At 36.5% G+C, this 17,020-nt stretch overlaps 1 protein-coding gene and 1 long non-coding RNA gene across 4 annotated transcripts; one reads left to right on the top strand and one right to left on the bottom strand.

Annotated features, from left to right (window-relative positions):
* Window positions 1-1,179: 1,179 nt before the first annotated feature.
* On the bottom strand, window positions 1,180-4,177 carry LOC131311218 (uncharacterized). The gene is made up of 2 exons (XR_009195455.1): window positions 4,047-4,177; window positions 1,180-1,497 (listed from the first exon to the last, which is right to left on the bottom strand). It is a non-coding gene; the product is annotated as an uncharacterized LOC131311218 (long non-coding RNA).
* Window positions 4,178-8,992: 4,815 nt separating this feature from the next.
* LOC131311274 (UPF0481 protein At3g47200-like) lies at window positions 8,993-15,465 on the top strand. Of its 3 annotated transcripts, none has more exons than XM_058338643.1 (2): window positions 8,993-9,186; window positions 10,293-11,747. In XM_058338643.1, exon 2 carries the CDS (start codon window positions 10,328-10,330, stop codon window positions 11,639-11,641), a length of 1,314 nt encoding a protein of 437 aa, XP_058194626.1. In that variant the 5' UTR covers window positions 8,993-9,186; window positions 10,293-10,327; the 3' UTR covers window positions 11,642-11,747. The 3 variants fall into 3 exon arrangements, with proteins under 3 accessions (XP_058194626.1, XP_058194628.1, XP_058194627.1); XM_058338645.1 differs by lacking the exon at window positions 10,293-11,747 and adding an exon at window positions 14,088-15,465 and having other exon boundaries at window positions 9,164-9,186; XM_058338644.1 differs by lacking the exons at window positions 8,993-9,186; window positions 10,293-11,747 and adding exons at window positions 13,331-13,460; window positions 14,088-15,465.
* The last annotated feature ends 1,555 nt before the right edge of the window (window positions 15,466-17,020 follow it).

Here is a 17,020-nt window from a genome sequence, read left to right as displayed (position 1 = left end):
GTCATTCGATTTGAGCAACTTATTTTTTAAAACTTAGAGCTTCAAAAACTTGGATTTGGCTATGGGTGTGTTAGTAGGGATGAGTTGGGGGAAGCAAAACCATTAAGTGATTTGTTTCAGGCATTGGGCAAACCATGGTGAGCTTAGGGATGGTGAGGAATTAGATTAAAAGCTCCACCTATGGTTGATGCTTGATTTTTTTTTTCCACGAATAGTGTTATGAATTTTGTGCTCAAAGCCAGTTAAAATTTTCATATCGGTGATTTTTCCCTTTCTTATATTTTGTTATGTCAATTTTTTTTTTTTATCAAAAATCTCATGTGGTGTCGTGGGCCTAATTTAAAATTTTCTTTTGTTATTATTCTCTTTTCAGGTACTATTCTTTTACGATGTGGTGATCTGTCGGAAAGTCCTAGGTGCTCATTGGATAAATTAGGCCCTTTACTCCTTTAGTTTTGATGATGTTATGAGTTTTGTGGATTGGAAAAAATATTCACGTATACTGTACTTAATCACAAGGCGGACAATCAGTTCCACTTCAGTCATGATTAGTAGGCGGCGGCGGAGGGAGTTTTCCGGCAGCAGCAGCGGCCAAGTGGTTGTTTCTTTAGCAGCAATTGTTTAAGCCCAGAGGTGTGCCGTGTGGATTTTCGATGGCGAGTTTGAGTGTTTGCACCAAACGGAGCAAGTACTACGATTTTTTCCTCTCATTATCATTTATTTATGGAGTTCAATTCCCGCTTCATGTTTGATTTCATTTGTCTAAATCTTTGGTATTGTGATTCAGTGGTGGGAAACCACCAAAGGGAACTGCATTTCAATGAGTGGGTGACCCTTCATCGATGATCGGAGCAAAGGTTATACGTCTCTCTCTCAACCATCTATCTTGAACTGCATTTCTAAAATTCTAAAATTCATAGTGCATGCTATAAATCAAACTGTTGATACTGTTGAAAATTCATAATGCATTCTAAAATTCATATTGTTCTTATTTGTGGGACTTGACTGACTACTTAGTAGCCATTGTTTCATACTTGCGTGCTTGATAAGTTATTTTGATGTTCAGATTGGTAAGCCGTGTGGGTCTGGAAAAGATGCATATGTAGTGTTTGTTAAAAAGCCTATATGAAAGAACGCGTAGATAATGGAGAGCAAATTGATTCTTTTGGGAGCAAAATGTTTTTGTTTCGTGGTTGTTAGGATGTGGTTAGTGGCGAAAGTTGTGATGGCAATACCAATTTAGTTCCATGACATGAGCCTCAAAACTATTTTTCAATGATGCAGTTTTTGCGGTTTTTATGGATGAGAAATGTTAAAAGCTGAAAACTATGACCACATTTAGATATGCATATCAAATATGTGGTTCATGTATTGAAATTGGTTCTCCTTCATTCATTTTGTGATAGATTTGTAGATGGATGATTTCTACATTGAACCCAAAATTTTATCTTTCGTGCAGGAAGCGACTTTTTAACACACGTCTCCCCCATCCTCCACCTGTAACGACCCGGATTTTTGACCCAATTATTTTTAATACAAATTTATATTTTTAAATTTCTAATTCAATAATTAATTAGATTGAATAATTAAAATATATTATTATGTGTGCAATTGATATTATTTGCATTATTGTATAAGATATGTATTTAAACTTTAGATATACAAGAAATCAGTGATTCATATTCATCTCTTATCTTTCCTATCTAAACCCTAAGTAGAACTCTATTCAAACTAACTCTCCACTTCTCTATCTCTCATCCTATACATAAAACCGTCCAGATACATTCTCACCCTGTACATACATGCGTCCACATACATTAGAATTGAAACCCCCCCCAAATGTGGCACTTGTCCCCTATCTTTTTATCGTTATCAGTATCACTCTCCTTCCTCATTCCACCACTTTTACACTTATCCTCTCACCTTCTTACTACCTTATTCTCTCTCATTATACATACCCACATAATCCGAAAATTGAACACCAGTATATTATTTTACTCTCAATTATATTGTTGAGTCTAGAATAGAGAGAGAAAGAGAGAGAGAGAGAGAGAGAGAGAGAGAGAGAGAGAGAGTTGTGAGTTTCGTGGATACACCGCTGCTACGGGTCTTGTTGGAGTGCCACCGGACGCTGCCTCGAGATTTCAGAACCACCATGGCGATCTACGAACACCGACAACACTTATCCGGACTTAGAATCGCGTTTGAGGTAGTTTTTCGAAAACCCAAAACCTTTATCTGCATTTTAATGGAGTTACTTAGATTTAAAGTTTATTGAAGACGATGATCTGCTGTTAAATTGTTAATTTATTTTTAGTCCTGTTTATATTAAAATTTAGTCTGGTTGTGCTGGAATGATTAGTGTTATACCCTGTGAAAATTTATGATCGTTTAACAAATGTTTGATTGTGAAATTATTATTGATGTTGCATTGTTAATTTGTATTTGAATGGACGTTTACGTGGCTAATAAATTATTGGAGTAGATAAATATTTATGAAACATTAACAAGAATATTTTATAAGTAAAACTTTATTTAGATTGTAAACAAGAAATATTTTAGATTATATATTAGTTAATCTTTAACTCTAATAAATATTGACTAAAATAGCCTCGCATAATTTTGTTGTTATAAAAATCTCATATTAATATTTAATATAGTTAGTAAATGCTAAATTTAGCAATAAGTATTTTTCAATAAAAAAATTTGTTTGTAAAATCTATAAATAATATGAGAGTTAAAGAAAATATTTAAATAGTAAAAATGTTTTATAAAATTTCTAAATGAGAGAAATAGACTTAATTTTAAGTGTAGTAATTAATTATTTAACTGAATATTATTTTGTTACTCACATGATTAATTCTATGGTAGGATAAATTTTATTGCATGGTTATGTGTTGTTAGCATGTTAGTACTTTTAGTTGAAATGTTGAACTGTGTGGTATTTTGTTGTGATTGTAGATTGAACAAATAGGTTCCCGGGGTGGTTACGAGTAGTGAATCATGTAGACGATGATAAGTAAATGGAAAATGGTAAAGTGTTGGAAGTGTGATTGTGTGGATTGTGATTTGAGCCATGGTGATGGCAAGGGTAACCTATGGGGCCCTGTGTTGAAATGGGTTACCTGAGGGGCCCGGTGTTGTGACACTAACGTATGATACGTCATGGGAAGTTTCTCTTCGAGGAAGAGAATGGGTCCTATGAGACGGTTATAGTTAGCGAGTCGCTAATGTATGATACGTCATGGGAAGTTTCTCTTCGAGGAAGAGAATGGGTCCCATGAGACGGTTATAGTTAGTGAGACGTTAATGTATGATACGTCATGGAAAGTTTCTCTTGGAGAAAGAGAATGGGTCCCATGAGACGGTTATAGTTAGCGTGGGGTAGTGGATGTCCGATCCTAATGTACGATACGTCATGGGATGACTCAATCCTCTTGTTATGGTCTTAAGTGAGAACATACTCGGTACATAACTTAGATGCGCTCACCTAGGACCCTGGTGCAGGACAAGCAGGAGGAAGGGTGGACCCATGAGACGATTGTAGTTAGTGGATGTGGGAGGAAAGGATCTCGCGGAGAGAATTCTTAGATTACATGTAAGATGATGGATAGTAAAGAAAAAGACGATGTGTTATTATTTTGTACCTTCGGTGTGTTATGAATTATTATATTGTTGATCTGCATATTGTGGTATTGGGTTTTAGGATTTCTACTTTGTGAATTATCACTCAGGATACGTTTGTATCCTGGCAAATCGTTTGCTTCGGCATTCAATTTGCCAGAGTGTGCAGGATTCCACAGTGGAGCAGTTGATACAGGTGGGACCCCTGGAACGGAGTTTGGGCCAACGTTGCTTGAAATTCGTGTCAAAATTAGAGTCGCTCTGGAGTTGCTTTTATTAAGTAAATGTACATAGATTTTTGTATTATTTTGAAATTGTAAATTTTGTATAAGGATAAATAAGGGCCTAATATTTTGTAAAATTCAGTGTATTTTAGAGTTAATGTTCCCAAAATCCCTTGAGAAATCGGGGCGTTACACCACCCACACCACCGCTCACCTTGCCCCTGATCAAAGACAAAGAACCTCCCCTTGCAGCAGTAGGCCCGTCCACCGATGACCACCGAGATCATCCCATCACCACCATGGAGTGATTCGGCCCCTCTTCTTTTCTGTCCTCCATCTCCTCTAGCGAAATCACGGCAACGATAACAACCAGGGGTAAAAAGTGTACTCATTCAGTACCTTTCTTATTCTTTTGGTCAATCCTTAACTTGGGGGTTTCTAACATAATTTTTAATCTTCATAAGTAGAATTCATGTTTTTGTTAAACTTTGCATTCATGGTGTATAGATGAAAATTGAATAATTAAGATAAGGCCCATTCCTTCTTCTTTTTATTCTTTACGTGGGTTTTAGTTCACTATCATGAACAATTAACAAAAAGAATTATGGGCCTTCAGAAATTTATTTGGTTTGTTATTGGCTTTTACTAAGGAGTTTTACTTATAGTTTCTCTGCTTTATTTAATCCCTTTTGAATACCTTGCCTTCCAGCATTAGTATCAAGTGTGGCATGCATAATGGCCTTTGTAATGACCATTGGGTTGAATAGTTGTGTGAATTGGAGCGGCTATAGTTGTGTGAATTGAAGCGGCTATTGTTTCGAGAGAGTATTAACTGACTTACTCAAAAACTTTATGTGCCCATATGAGAAAACTTGAAATGGACGAAGAAATAGAATAAATCATTTCTCAAGTTCTTAATGTGTCCAATTTCAAAATTTTGATTTGGTTTTAATTCAGGTGTGAATAAATCATTTCTCAAGTTCTGAACTTAATTGCATAATGTAGTTCAACGTATTTTATTTTTCAGATGTGAAGATATGGAAGGTTTCGAATGGGGAAGGCATGTATGGGTATATTGGCTATGAGGCTGCCCTTTTTGATGGCACTTAAAAAATGCTTTTTGAAAAACTGGTGATTCTACATTCCAATAATTGCATATTGTGGTTCAACGTGAAATTCAGTACTTGCAATGCTCCAAGGGTAATCAAGAAGCTGTTGGCTTTGGTGATGTGCTTATGGATGACAAAGGAGCATGGAATTTAGGAGTGCATCCTCGGACAAGGAGAGACTCAGGTAGAAATGGAGATGGATTTGCTGCAAGTAGTGAATCTAACCAAAGAAAATTCAACTCCTCATCGCCCTCATAGGAATCTGATTGAGAATTGTCAGATTTGTAGTAAGAGCTCTATGAATCACACTCCACAAGAGGGGCAAATTAATTAAGTGACTGATGTTTTGGATTATGTTGGCGAGACTCAATGGTGGTATTAATATGAAACACTCAATTGTGATTTCCAAAAGGGAAATCTTCTTGCAGCTAACATTGTAGCGGCTGAATGTGAGAGGCAATGCGGCCTTTATGCGGTTCCTGTCATTTGTGTACATACCAAAAAATAATAGTTTTGGTCATGTCCCCTTTAAAGTGTAAGCTAAAATGGGCATGTGTTTGTTTTAGTCTTATTGCGTTTAATTAGTTACTTCTTGCTATGGTCATTGGCATCAAAATGGGAAGGAGAATGGTTAATAGAACATGTTTGTCATTGGTGGTTCTTTTTTAATAGGCAATGTTATGATTTTTACTGTCATGCAGTCTCAAGGGAGAGCCCGGTGGAGTCAAGTGGGGTACTTTTTCCACTCTCATGGTACATAATTTGAATAAATGGACCCTATTGGAAGTTTATTTAAGAAAATGACTTATAGGAGATTTTGTCTTTATCGGTGGGGTGGTAAATTCCAAAAAAATGGCAATTCGATTTTGTTTTTTCCAAAATGTGTCGCGCCGTGCCTAAAAATGGCAATTCGATTTAGTTTTTTTCAAAATGTGTTGCGTCGTGCCTTCAGGCGCGGGCATTCACTAGTACTTATACATATTACATAAACTATATATTTAGGAATATACGTCTATATGAATCTTGAGTATTACTAGTTACATATGTAAGTAAATACTACCTCTGTCCCAAAATATTTGTTCGGTCCGCAAAACAATAACTCAAAAATAATGCACTTCTTTTAAGAAAAAATTCAAACTTTTTTCATCAATTAAAAGAACTCATCAATATCTAGCTAGTGAATTGTTGAAAAAATTTAAAATTTTCTTGCAAAAATTGTACTCTATTATTTTTTTGTCATCGTTTTACGGACCGGACAAACATTATGAGACGGTGGGAGTACCTGTTTAACAAATCTTATCAATTAGATAGATCTATTAGGCCATCCACATTGATATAATCAAAAGCCAATTGTTTTTAAAGTTAACAATATTGGTACAAAAAATAGCTCACAATGGTATAATCAAACTTAGTAACATCCTTAGAAATAATCAAATTTTGGGCTTTGGATAACCAAAACTAGCAACCTTTTTTCAATAATCAAAATTTGTGGACTCCACACCACATAAGTTAACTAGTTCCAAAATTTGTATATACGCATGTTTCAATTGGTATTTTTTCTTCTCTTCTTCGCTTACTCTATATTTTCTTCACTTTACCCATAAACTATTTCTCTTTCTTTTCCCTCAAAAAGTGAAGCTTGTATATCTCGATCATCTACAATTCAACCCATCATCGCCGGATTAAGGTATTTCACTCTTCTTTCCCTCCTTTTTTTTTCCCCAAAAAAATTCATAATAGGAGGGAAAAAGTCACTGATTTTTTTCCAAAATTAAGAGAGAGAATCGATATATTTTTGCCAAAAAAAAAACGTAAATGAAGGGAAGTGAATGGCAGGAAACAGAGGGGGAGAGAGAGTGAAATTGTAGTAGACCATTATTTTGGTTATGGACTAAAAGTGACCACTATGAAGCTCAACATTGTTAAGCTTAGCAACCTCTTAAGTGAATAATCAAAAACTGATGTGTCAATTTTTTGTTATCCTTCTTTTTTTATTATACCACTGTGGATGGCCTTAATAGACTACTTAATAGAGATTCTCTTTCTAAAAAGAAAAGAAATCTAAAAAATCGATGCTGCTGCTATGTTGTTGGCTCCTTCAAATGCTGCTGCTATGTTTTGTTCTTTCATGGTGCTCCGTATTATTTTTCGTAATCTGTTGGTATGTCGCTTTATGAAAATTAAAAATTGATGTTTGCTTAGATTGGCTTTTCACGAGACTACTATTTTTTTTTCCTACTTTAGTCGTCAAAGAACATAATTTGAAGTTTTTTATTTTTATTTTTTTGTTGGTTTGAATCACTTTAATTTCATTCTTGACTTTCTATATTTTTTTGGCTTGGATATGGGTATATTTGGAGAAACCCAAAACCAATATCCTCACTGGGAGGCGGGTTTGGTTATTCATCTAATATCTCCGGTGGCGATCGGGGCGGGGATTGTGAAAGATCCCCCAAGTGGGGATCGTGGATGGAATAGGGTCCCTCGATCCATACCCTACCCGTTGCCATCGCTAAACGCCACATTAATTTATGGTCTAGATTTATATTCAATCTTGCCCCAGGGGCATTAAATATCTTCTCCTTTGACAAGGCGATGTAGATTTTGCACAATAAAGTGAAAAACATGTGCCTTACAATGGCACGCTCATATATTATTGATAGATAGATTAATTAATTCATTGGAAGTAAAATTTATGCCATAGCACATTTTTTTTTTTTTTACAATAGCACAAGTTATTGCTATCAATTACCTCAGGCATTTTGACTAAATATATATTTTAAGCAACATTGTGTACGTACATATAAATGTAAATAAAACAACAAAAAAAAAACGAATTGTATCAGCACACAAATAGATACACCCCAACATAAGAAAAGAAAAGAAAAAAAAACAAAAATTGGCTTTTTTCGTAATCTTTTCCCTTTGAATACCTTTTAATTTTGAAAATATCATTAATTTATTCATTCGTCCCGACAAAATAAAGCTAAAGAGATACATGAATCATAGCGGGAGTAGTTTCTCTTGTTGACCGAGAAGTAATCCTAGAGAGACAGATAAATCATATAGCCCGTTCGAAACTCCATCCCAATCATCGTATCAATAATGAGTTAGTTGACTTACCAAAAAAATAGAATTAAGTTACTTGCAAAGCCAGTACACTTTGAATGAACCTAAAATAGGGGATAGAACTGGATTCGGATCCTCTACGAATCCTCTACGAGGATTTGTCTACGAAGATCACGTGAGATTTTGAACATGGAAGTGCCACCTTTGAATTCTGGACCACTGAAACATTGGACGGTTCAGATTGCACACTATTGTGCACTCTTGCAATATGTGGTCCCCCCGCTCCGGACGTAGAATCCTCGAGAAAGCAACTCATGCTCAACGTGTGTAAACACAAAAGTAAATGAGTTCGTGTGGTTTAACTGTGTGCGGTGATTTAGGGTCTAGCTCCTCTCCAGTGGACGAGATAGTCCAGATCCAGACCGTCAATTGGTAGAATTTAATGGTTCAGATTTTCTCACACTTTCTTACTGGTATAAGTGAAAAAATACATCTAAACCGTTGATTGCAGCAAATGAACGGTCCCGATTAGAACTCTCTTATTCTCTTCTCCAGTCCAAATTATAGATCGGAGAGAATCCATTTCCGGTGATTGAGTATGGACAGGTTTGAAAGGATTTTTAGTGGGCAGCTATAAGCGAATAGATAGGTTCAGGTCCAGAAGGGCAACTTTAATGAAGAAAGTAAATTTCTTTATAAATTCGAAGATCCATATGAGCGAAATGCACTCCAAGAAAAGAAGTGCGCAAAAGCTTATGCTACTTATTTCGCCGATCAAAAAAGAGTTTTTACCATTTTGGAGTAGGCTTCTCTTTCTCTTCTAGTCTGAAAAGAGAGGAATGGCTCTTCAACTTTAAGGCAAAATATACTACTAAATTCAAAAGATAAAAGAAACAAGTTGAATATTTTTATAGAATGGACTTGTTCCAATAGCCCTTCAAGTTGTAACATAGACAAACAAACTCTACATATTTAGTATAATTTCTCTGATGCTAAGCATAATAGTACAAGATAATCCTTGACTTATAAGGAATCTTTCCCATATTGATCAGAAGAACGAAAAGGAAGGGTTAGTTGCTTCTGAAATCTCCTCATTCCTCAAAGGCTAACTTGAATCACCGGTAAGACTGAAAAGGTTTTCTCTGCTGCTTAAACATAAGGTAAGTCCTAACGAAAACCTTTCTCACACTCCATTCTGTGTTTAAAATTCTCTTACTCTCAACTGTTCCGAAACCTCGAGACTGACAAGGGATTGAACTATATCTCACCAATATTGCTTTCTCCCATATTTGGATTCGGTTCTGGTAATCTTTAGACCAATTGCAACTTTCTGTATTTTTTGAATCTGTGTATAACATATGCTGTCTGCATTTTACAGTGAACTGTAAAGTTTTCATCAATAGGACAGACTATTGGGAGTATCAGAAAGTTTGGAAACACTAAGGGCCAATTTGTATGGCGGGATTAATGGTGAAGGGATATATAATCTCATAAGATATGTAGTCCCACAGGACCGACAGTTTTGTTGATTCAACTTATACTTACAAATTATGTACTTTACTAGAGAGTTCAGACCCATTGGTTAAGTTTCTGCAGTAATTTCGAAGTTATTGGCAGCTGCAGAACACTAGACTACTGTATCTTTCATTTATTTGATCAATAACATGAAGAAAAGACTTAAGTTACATGACCAAACACCTGGACAATCCCATCTGAAATGACTGAAGTTTACGAATTCCACAAGGTTCTTGACTTTTCCAGAAAACCGAGATCCTGAATTATTCTATTGATTTTATAATTATCTTGATAATTTTAGGGATCATATCGCTTGCTGATTCTGTATTCAAAAGTTTCGATAGTCTAGTTAAATTTTTTTGTTCCCTTTTGCCTCTTACTTGCCCCGAAGTTTTCAGTCTCTCTATGTTACATGGACTTGAGTGCAAGATGTGTCTAAATATCGGACTCAAAAAATAACCACAATAAGTACATGCTTGTATATTTCTTCTCTTTTCTGAGGTAAATAGATATACAAGGTGCTACAGACAAATTTTTGCATAATCTGAGAGTTTTGCATAGTTCTCCAGCACAGTTCAATACTAAATCTGCATTTTAGGTGAGTGTCTCGCAATAATGCCGGACACATTCCATTCTCTAACTCGAGTGTCTAGTATCTGATACTGGTGCTTTACACATTTTGAAGAGTCTTTGCAACATAGGAGTCTCTGCTATACGTCATTTCAAACTCTTTATCCGTTTCATGCAACAGGACACATTAGCAACTCTAGAGTACTCTAGTTTGGGATGGAAGAAAGTGATCATAACGAGCAAGTTTCGGTTGAAATCCACGAGTCAAACAAACTTTTGGCTTGTGCCCTACGAGATAAACTACGTGATGAATCTCCCTCCTTGTCTGAAAATTGCATCTTCAAGGTCCCTTGGACACTCAGACGACACAATGAGGCAAGTTATGAACCTAAGATAGTCTCTATCGGCCCTTTTCACCGTGGGAAAAATAATAGACTTGAACCGATGGAGGAAATAAAAAGGTGGTATATGCATTGCCTACTGGCCAGCTTACCTATTCCTCCGGAAGAAAGTTTGCAACTTTTCGTTCAGAGCATTAGAGAGCTTTCAAAACGCACAAGCAATTGCTATGGAGAGAAGATTGATTTAAGCGAGAGCGAGCTTGTGGAAGTTATGATTGTTGATGGTTGCTTCTTAATTGAGCTTTTCAGAAAAGACACATGGTTAGTGCCTAGACACAAGGATGACCCCATATACAACACAGCCTGGATGCTTGAAAATTTCTACCATGATCTGATTTTGCTTGAAAACCAGATCCCTTGGTTTGTTCTAGAGTGCCTTTTTAACCTAACGGTGTCTGTTCACGAACAAGAAGACGATTTCCTAATCAAACTTGTCCTTAGATTCTTCGAAACCATGATGCTAATGACCGTACCAGGTGATTACAAACCAAGAGGTCGTGAAATCAAGCATATTCTGGACTTATTACGCAGCAGTTTACTGTCCTCATCTGAAGACATTGAACATACAAACACAAACTGGGAATTGTTTCCCTCTGTAACAGATCTTTTGACGGCAGGAGTTAGTTTCAAAAAGGGAACTCCTGATGACATCCTAAATATCGAGTTTTTGAAGGGAGTGTTTCAGATCCCTCCCATAAGGATCCGGGGGAATTCAGAGTCGTTGTTTCGGAATCTCATTGCGTATGAACAATGTGATCGCCACTGCACCGATAAGTTCACTTCCTATGCAGTGTTCTTGGATTGCCTCATCAACACAAGCAAGGATGCTGATTTGCTGGTTGATGAGAGAATAATAGCACCTGGGTTGAGTACTGAAGACGTATCCATTCTCTTCAACGGGCTTTACAACGACACTCTTGTTTATAATTTTTACTATGGTGGCCTATCGCGAAAGGTAAACGAGTACCATAGGTCTCAATGGCCTACGTGGAGAGCGACTCTGAGGCGAGATTATTTCAACAATCCATGGTCTATCTCTTCCTTTATAGCTGCTATTCTTATACTTGTTTTTACCTTCTTACAAACCTTGTTTGCCATCCTTTCATACAAAAATACCCTTCCATTCTAAATTCTGTGCTACAATATATGATTGTGGCAATGCCAGTTATTTTTTTTGTTCCTCTTCTCATTGTCATATGCTTGTATGAAATTTGGGTTTTATCTTGTTAAGAAAATCTCTAAAACCAAGAATACGGATACTGAATATAGAGCAATTTGAAATCCAGCCAAATTGTCATGAACTTGGACATATGATACTGAACATGAACTTGAATATCTTGGCAATGTTTGGATCATGGATTTGCGAAGAAGGGTAAGGAAAATAGAAGGGAAAACAAAGAAATACACATCTGTTTGTATTTTCCTTTTACATTTGCCTTTCCCGTCTTAAAATCCAAGATCCGAATACCATCCAAAGTATAAGCACCAGGGAATTGAAGGCCAAAGCATCAATGTGACATCTTGGATGAAATAGTTTTAAGATTCTGAATTCATTTACTAAAGAGGTTTGAACATCTAACGTGAAGTTGCCGTTCAAAAAAAATCTAGCGCGAAGTTTGTCAATGATCCAGAATTGATGAATCAACATTAATGTCAAAAGAGATAAATATCAAAACAGAGAGAACAAAAAAGTTGCTAGCAAAGCCGGACATGATGCGAAGGTGAAGATGGAAAATTAGGATATAATTCAATGACTTCAATTTTATCGATAAATAAATAGTAGAATAGTATATCCGTGCTCCTGTCATGCCCGTTCAGTGCTAGGGTCAGTGCCAATGTCGTGATTGGGTCTTCCCCATACATTATCGTGGCTGTGTTGCATGCCCCAAAATGAAACAACACCCCCCATCTTTAGTGTCCTTGTCGTGTCATGCCAACCATACCGTGTCGTGTCGTCCAAATCATATCATGCAATGCCATGTTGTGTCCATGCCGCAGCTTGTCCCGGCTCACCCCTATTTACACCTCTAGAAACGGGTAGGTAGGATGACTAGAGCATGTGATCACCAAACTTGCCATTGAAGTTTCTTCCAAGGAATATGAAGTTGTAATGTCACTGTCTTGTGTGATTGTCAGCATACATTTAGTCCAAGGCGTGGCGTATTCAATGTCATTTCCTCACATTAACTACATACAGATAGCCCTTGAAATATTCTCATGAAAAATCAGTTTTGAATAGAAAAATTAAGGGACAGGAAATATAGAGGAAATTAAATGAGACTAAAGAGGGGGAAGAAATTAAATATCTTTATAATGCTTGTTAAGTTGATTAATTATAACGTGCAAGAAAGAATACATACAAACCCATAAGTATATATCAACTGATCTTCTGAAAGCTCCTATGTAATACAAGCAGTAATGAAAACAAGAAGAAGCCTGGGGACTGCGATTTCAAAGTTCAAAATTAAAAAATGAACCATGTATAAGTTTTTTTTTTTTTTTTGGGTAATTTTAAACCATGTATATTTTCGAAAGCTAGACTGTACCCCATTGATACTTTTTGAAATCTAGACCGTTAAAAAAAAACACTTTTGAACAATTCGGATTGTGCATTACACCGCTGTAGTACACCCCTATGCACCACAGAGTCCCTGATTCCTGAAATTATGGCATCACCTTTTTCACTTGTTCAATACTATTTAAGTAACATACAATGTATTACAGCTCACCCTTTTTCACTTGTTCAGTTTTTCGTACATGAAACAGACAGGTCAGTGTAAAAAATATTTTCCAAAACTAAAAGGATTCGTACCCCTATTTTGATAAGAAAAGTGAAAGGGATTGCTCCTGAAACCTCTACCACTAATCAATGTAATGTATACATGCTGATAGAAATAGGGGTCATCCTCATTCCTCTTCAAGGGTTTTCTCTGCTGCTTAAACATAAGGTAATTAATAGTCTAAACATCTCACACTCCAATTTGCGGTCAAATTCTGTTACTCATCTCTATTACTTAGATCTTGACTGATTGTATGGAAACGGTAGTAGTGATTTTCATTTTTCACACTCCCGTTATTGATATATATCCGCATTCTTTTCCTTTCTTCATGTGGAATTATAGCATCACCTTTTTCGCTGGTTCAATATTTCTTACATGAAATAGACTATGTATAGCCAGATTTGAGGGAAGGAAAAAAAGGTTCTTCACAAATTTTGTGATTATCTCGTTTGTCATAGGAAAACTTAATGAACTACTCTGTAAAGAACATTTTCAATTTTTTTTTTTTTTTTTGTTCCTATTGCTTGATTTTTATTTCCAATACAACCTATATGCTAAAACCAGAATAGGTATGATTTACCGTATATAGTCATTTGTGTTTCATAGTTAATAGAAAGATTTCTTCTTGATTTAGTTTATTGTTATGACTTGGGGGTTCACAATAGAGTTCGGACTCATTGGTTAAGTTTCTGCCGTAATCTTGAAGTTTATTGTTACAAATACTTGTTACAGTGCAATTTTTGTAAACTCCAGTCTCCTCCTATGCACTTTTCACGCTCTTTCTTCCTATCATAGAACAGGGAAACATTGGCAACCCTTGAGACTGTTTTGGGATGGAAGAAAGTGATTGTAGCGAGCATGTTTCGGTTGATATCAATGGGTTAAACAAAGTTTTGGCTTGTTCCCTCCGAGATAAACTAAGTGATGATCCTCCCTCCTTGTCTGAAAATTGCATCTTCAAAGTCCCTGGGACACTCAGGCGACGCAATGAGACCAGTTACGAACCTAAAATAGTCTCTATAGGACCTTTTCACAGCGAAAAGGAGAGACTTCAACCAATGAAGAAAATAAAAATGTGGTACTTGCATTGCCTACTGGACCGTTTTCCATTTCCTCCGGAAGAATGTTTGCAACATTTCGTTGGGAAAATTAGGGAACTTGCAAAGCGCACTATCAATTGCTATGCTGAGAAGATCGATCTAAGTGAGAACGAGCTTGTGGAAATGATGATAGTTGATGGTTGCTTCTTACTTGAGCTTTTCAGAAGAGATGCATTTTTAGTGCCTAGACACCAGGATGACCCCATATACAACACATCCTGGATGCTTGAAAATCTCTACCATGATCTGATTTTGCTTGAAAACCAGATCCCTTGGTATGTTCTAGAGTGTCTTTTTAACCTAACGGTGTCTGTTCAAGAACAAGAAGATGATTTCCTAACCAAACTTGTCCTTAGATTCTTCGAAACCATGATGCTAATGACGGTACCGGCTGAATACCAACCAAGAGGTTGTGAAATCAAGCATATTTTGGACTTACTACGTAGTAGTTTACTATCTTCATCCCTAAACATCGAACCAACAAATACAAACTGGGAATTATTTCCCCCTGTAACTGATCTTTTAAGGGCGGGAGTCAAATTTGAGAAGGGAACTCCTGATGACATCCTGAATATAAAGTTTTCAGATGGGTTGTTTAAAATCCCTCCCATAAAAATCCGGGGGAATTCTGAGTCTTTGTTTCGGAATCTCATTGCATATGAGCAATGTGATCGCCATTGCACCGATAAGTTTACTTCTTATGCAGTGTTCTTGGATTGCCTAATCAATACAAGCAAGGATGCGGATTTGCTCTGTGATGAGAAAATCATAGCACATGCATTGAGCACTGAAGACTTAGCCATTCTCTTCAACGGGCTTTACAATGACACACTTGTCTCTCAATATTACTATGGAGAGGTATCGAAAAAGATAAATGAATATCATCGGTCTCGATGGCCTAAGTGGAGAGCGACTCTGAAGCGTGATTACTTTAACAATCCATGGTCTATCTCTTCCTTTATAGCTGCTATTCTTATACTTGTTTTTACCTTCTTACAAACCTTGTTCACCATCCGTTCTTACTAAGAAACCCTTATATAGTGGCAAAGCTAGTTAATGTGTTTTGTTCCTCTTGTCCTTGTCATTGTCATATGCGTGTATGTCGTTTTGAAAATTCACAAAATCTTGAAAACAGAATTTAGAGCAATTCACATTCTAAAATACAAGGATATGCGTAGTTTGGCATTGAAGCAGATGTCGACAGGTGAAGATTGGCAGAGGAAATGTAATGAAAAGATGAGAAACAACGAGTCGGAATATCCATTAACTCTCGTTCGATAAGAAGCTTATGGCTCCCAAGTAGACCTTTTACGCATGAAAACCGAAATACTCATCTGTTTGTGTTTTCCTTTTACATTTGCCTTCCCGTCTTAAAATCCATGATCCGAATACCATCGAAAGTATAAACACCTGGGATGAAATAGTTTTGAGATTCTGATTTCATTTACTAAACAGGTTTGAACATCTAGCATGAAGTTTGCAAGTTTGTCAATTATCCATAATTGATGAATCAACAAGGATAAATGACGAGGGAAAAATGTGACAACAGAGACGACAAAAAGGTCACAAGCAAAGCCGGATACTATTCGGAAGGTGAAGATGGAAAATCGGGATATAATTCAACAAGTTCAAATTTATCGATAAATAAATAGGATTGTATGTCCGTGCTCCTGTCATGTCCGTTCAGTGGCAGCGCCAAAGCCGTGATCAGGTCTTGTCCGTACATTATCGTGGCCGTGCTATGTGCCCCAAAATGACGGCCTCCCCATCCCATCTATAGTGTCCTTGTCGTGCCATTCCAGCCATACCGTGTCGTGTCGTCCAAATCATATCATGCTATGCCATGTTGTGTCCATGCCGTGGCTTGTCGGCAAATTGCTATTGAAGTTTCTTTCATGGAATATGAAGTTGTAATGCGTGTCACTGTTTTGTGTGATTATCAGCATACATTTAGTCCAAGGCGGGGCGCATTCAATTTGATTTCCATACATTCACTACAAACAGATGAACCTCCTCCGATTGAACGTCCCTGAAAAATATATTTCAAATAAGCAAAATTAAGGGGAAGGGAATATTGAGTAAATTAAAAACAGGGAAGAAAAAATGAGGCTAAAGAGAGGGAAGAAACTATATCTTCATGCATGTTAATCGATTTGTTTATAACGTGCAAGAAAGAATATATACAAACGTCTACGGATATTTATCAAGATTTTGACCAAGTGTAATGAAACAAGAGGAAGCCTGGGGTCATCCTGATCATTTCTTTGAGGTTAACTTATTATCACAAAAAAAACTGATAAAAAAAGGTTTTCTCTGCTGCTTAAACAGAAGGTAATTAAGTCTCAACATCTCACTCTCTGATTTGCGTTTAAATTCGGTTACGCATCTCAATTACTTAAATCTTGACTGATTATGCAGAAACAGTAGTGATTTTCACATTCCCTTTATTGATATCCGCACATTTTCTTTATTCATGTAGAATTATAGCATCACCTTTTCACGTGTTCAATATTTCATACATAAAATAGACAATGTATAGCCAGATTTGAGGGAAGGATTAAAAAAAGGTTCTTCCCAAATTTGTTGATTATCTCGTTTGTCATAGGAACACTTAATGAACTACTCTAG

This window comes from Rhododendron vialii, chromosome 12a (assembly GCF_030253575.1).
Source record: "Rhododendron vialii isolate Sample 1 chromosome 12a, ASM3025357v1".
NCBI lineage: Eukaryota > Viridiplantae > Streptophyta > Magnoliopsida > Ericales > Ericaceae > Rhododendron > Rhododendron vialii.
This window is presented reverse-complemented; position numbering and strand designations above follow the sequence as displayed.